The sequence below is a fragment of the Octopus bimaculoides genome, chromosome 6, assembly GCF_001194135.2.
Source record: "Octopus bimaculoides isolate UCB-OBI-ISO-001 chromosome 6, ASM119413v2, whole genome shotgun sequence".
NCBI classification, from domain to species: Eukaryota; Metazoa; Mollusca; class Cephalopoda; order Octopoda; family Octopodidae; genus Octopus; species Octopus bimaculoides.
The window spans coordinates 62,189,157-62,192,183 of NC_068986.1; the positions used below are offsets into that span (position 1 = coordinate 62,189,157).

The 3,027-nt window shown below is 36.2% G+C and overlaps 1 protein-coding gene across 2 annotated transcripts in view; it reads left to right on the forward strand.

Annotated features, from left to right (window-relative positions):
* The window catches only part of LOC106873702 (uncharacterized), a 4,732-nt gene extending 1,880 nt beyond the window's left edge, over positions 1-2,852 (forward strand). For both annotated transcript variants that reach the window (XM_014921176.2, XM_052968440.1), the window contains exon 5: positions 2,080-2,852. In XM_014921176.2, the coding sequence (XP_014776662.2) occupies positions 2,080-2,247 (168 nt within the window). In that variant the 3' untranslated portion in view covers positions 2,248-2,852. The remainder of the gene's footprint in view (positions 1-2,079) is intronic.
* Positions 2,853-3,027: the final 175 nt, after the last annotated feature.

Here is a 3,027-nt window from a genome sequence, read left to right on the forward strand (position 1 = left end):
AATGGTATGGATAATACCATACTTAATTCTGGTGCCTAAACTTAAGTACCATATTCACCTTGAATCTAAATATATATATATATAGATAAAAAAAAGTGTAGGTGGCATATGAGTGGGTATATATTTATAAAAAAGAAGTTTGAAAACGCCAATATATAAAAAATGAATTTTAATTTAAAATTTTGTCAGAGATATTTTTAACATGTTTCGGTTCTTGTAAAAACGAACCTTGAACCGAAACATGTTAAAAATATCTCTGACAAAATTTTAAATTAAAATTCATTTTTTATATATTGGCGTTTTCAAACTTCTTTTATATATATATATGCATGTATGCGATGGATTCTCCCATCGTTAGACGACGTATGAGGGTTCAACAATTTCTTACCAAGCAACCACACAGATAATTTGTTAACAGTGATCAAATGTTTGTGTAGACATAAGCTCACTCCTTCCATCAGATCGGCATTACCGGCACAAGTGCAACGGCTGCCACATGTCAGATGTCGAAATGGTCGCAGAGCAACGTGAAATAAAGTGCTTTGCTCAAGAACACAACGCAACGCCCGGTCTGGGAATCGAATCCATGATCTCGTAATCGTGAGGGCAACACCCTAATCACTAAGCCATGCATCTTCACACACACTCACCTATACACGCACATATCTTGTGTCTTGGGAGGGTCAATACACCAACAAGAATAAACACACGCACTGGTTCAATAACACTTCGTAACTTTTAGTCACTCGGCTAAATATCTAGCCGACAAACTAATCGATCGTTTCTTTAATGTGCCAATCGGCTGTTTAACAGAATAGATGCACCCACGCGTGTGCTTGCGTGTGTGTATCTGTGTGTGTGTGTGGGGGGGAGTATGTGAGTGCAGGCATAGTTATATAGGCATATATATAGCGTAGGGTTAGAATGACAGTAGTATGCATGGAAATCCATATTTATTAAATACCTATAATTACGAACAATTCCAGTACACTACCATACACATCAATTTGCGCGCGTACGTGCACGCATGGCGGTATAGATATATATGGTAGGATTAAAATGACATTGGGATACAAGGGAATCCATACAAATAAATACATGTAGTTATGAACAATTCCAATACACAACCATCCATACACATCCACCAGCGCGCAGACGTGCAAGCACGCCCACATGCACGCGTAAACACACACACACAGACACATCCACGTACATGCACGTACAAATATAAATATCTACAGAGAATAAAGTACAGTAGTTAAGGGAAAACTAGAGATAAGGAAAGAAACAACGAGAGAAGCGGGTATAACTAAACAGGAATTAGTACTATGAAGGCATCCGTTGACAAAACCCAGTGAAATGAGAGATAAAAATAATCAACAAGTGTCACTCCAACCCGACTGTCTAATGTTGGTGCGGTATGAAACCATATCGGTCACTGCTCTCTACACAAATCGTGTACAGTTGGTTCGATTTTCTACATCATGCTTAGTTTATTTAGCTGTTTTTCATGTTTCTCATAAGTATTGGCTTCTTAATCATATTGCTTTAGTCATGCACTCCTCTCTTTCAGTTTGATTTCTTTGATCCCAGTATCTCGCTTCCTTTATTTTTCTATTGGAATATTCATACATCCCATGTCCGTTTTTGTTTCGCCATTGTATTCTCTTACATTTTCAGAGTGATCTTTCTACCCCCAAAACACTTTATAGACAGACACATTACCCTTTACAGATGGAATGATATTGGACGAAATTGGTCCATCGATAATATTCTCTCCTACTCAAGTATCAGGAAGTTCTCTGCTAAGCAGCATCTTCTCATAGTGGTTCCTTTCTCCACGCTCGTTGTAATAACTCTTTTACATTATGAAAATGATAGACAAGTGTGTGAAAATTTAGTATGTGATTCTGTTATCGCCTAGTACACTTTCGGATCTCGCCGTTTGCACAAAGAACTTTTATCTATATCACTGGGTACATATATAAAGTTAGGGTGTTATTTATTTAGATGCTTGTGAGTATAACGTTGTTAAAACAAATCAACTCCACAGTTACAATATTTTTTCATATTTTTCAGATGACCTCCAAAGATGATCCAATGGAGACACTAATTGTAGATGAGACACTCTTGATCCCGAGATTTACTTCAGAAATTCATCGCCAGTTGTATATCATGGCCACAGTGCAAAGACTTGTAGAGGATTTAAACACTGCTGAATACGCACTGGAGTATTTACTTTCATAACCTGAAAGTAATTTAACACACACACAACACAAGACACGCGCGCGCGCACATCATTTAATATACACAGTATTTAAAAGACCTACTGATAGTTTCGTGCTTTAGAGTTACAATAAATTGGCGGATTTATATAACATGGCACGTATCTCCAAGCAATCTTTCAGGTCAAGTGCATATCGTTAGATGCTTTTAAAAATCAGGACGCTGGTCTATGAGAAAACATGAAAAATGGAGGGCACCAAACGCTCCGCATTGTAGCTATCACATAAACTTTGGCTTCTTTTCTGATATATTCTACACTAGCTAGATTAATTATGGTTTCTAGAGACAAAGAAAACGAAGTGCTTGGTGTTCCTACTTTTCTTTCTTCTTGTTCCACTTTTTCATCAACCTTTTTCGCGTGATTTTTATTCCTCGCTTTTTTCCCCTCTTATCTCATAGACCAACTTCCTGGTTTTTAGATACATCAGATATGCACTGAGTATGAAAGATTGCTTGGAGATTCGTGGTATGTTATATAAATCTGCCAAATTATTGTATCTCTAAACCATGAAACTATTAGTAACTCTTTTCTAAATACTGCGTTTATTAAATTATACTTATCTCTTTCTGGATGGAGTACTTTTTGTTGATTCTACCCATATATATATGTATATGTGTGTTTTTATATATATGTATGTGAGTAAAATATATGTATATATGTATGTATATATGTATGTATGTATGTATGTATGTATGTATGTATGTATGTATGTATCTATCTATCTGTCTGTCTGTCTATAT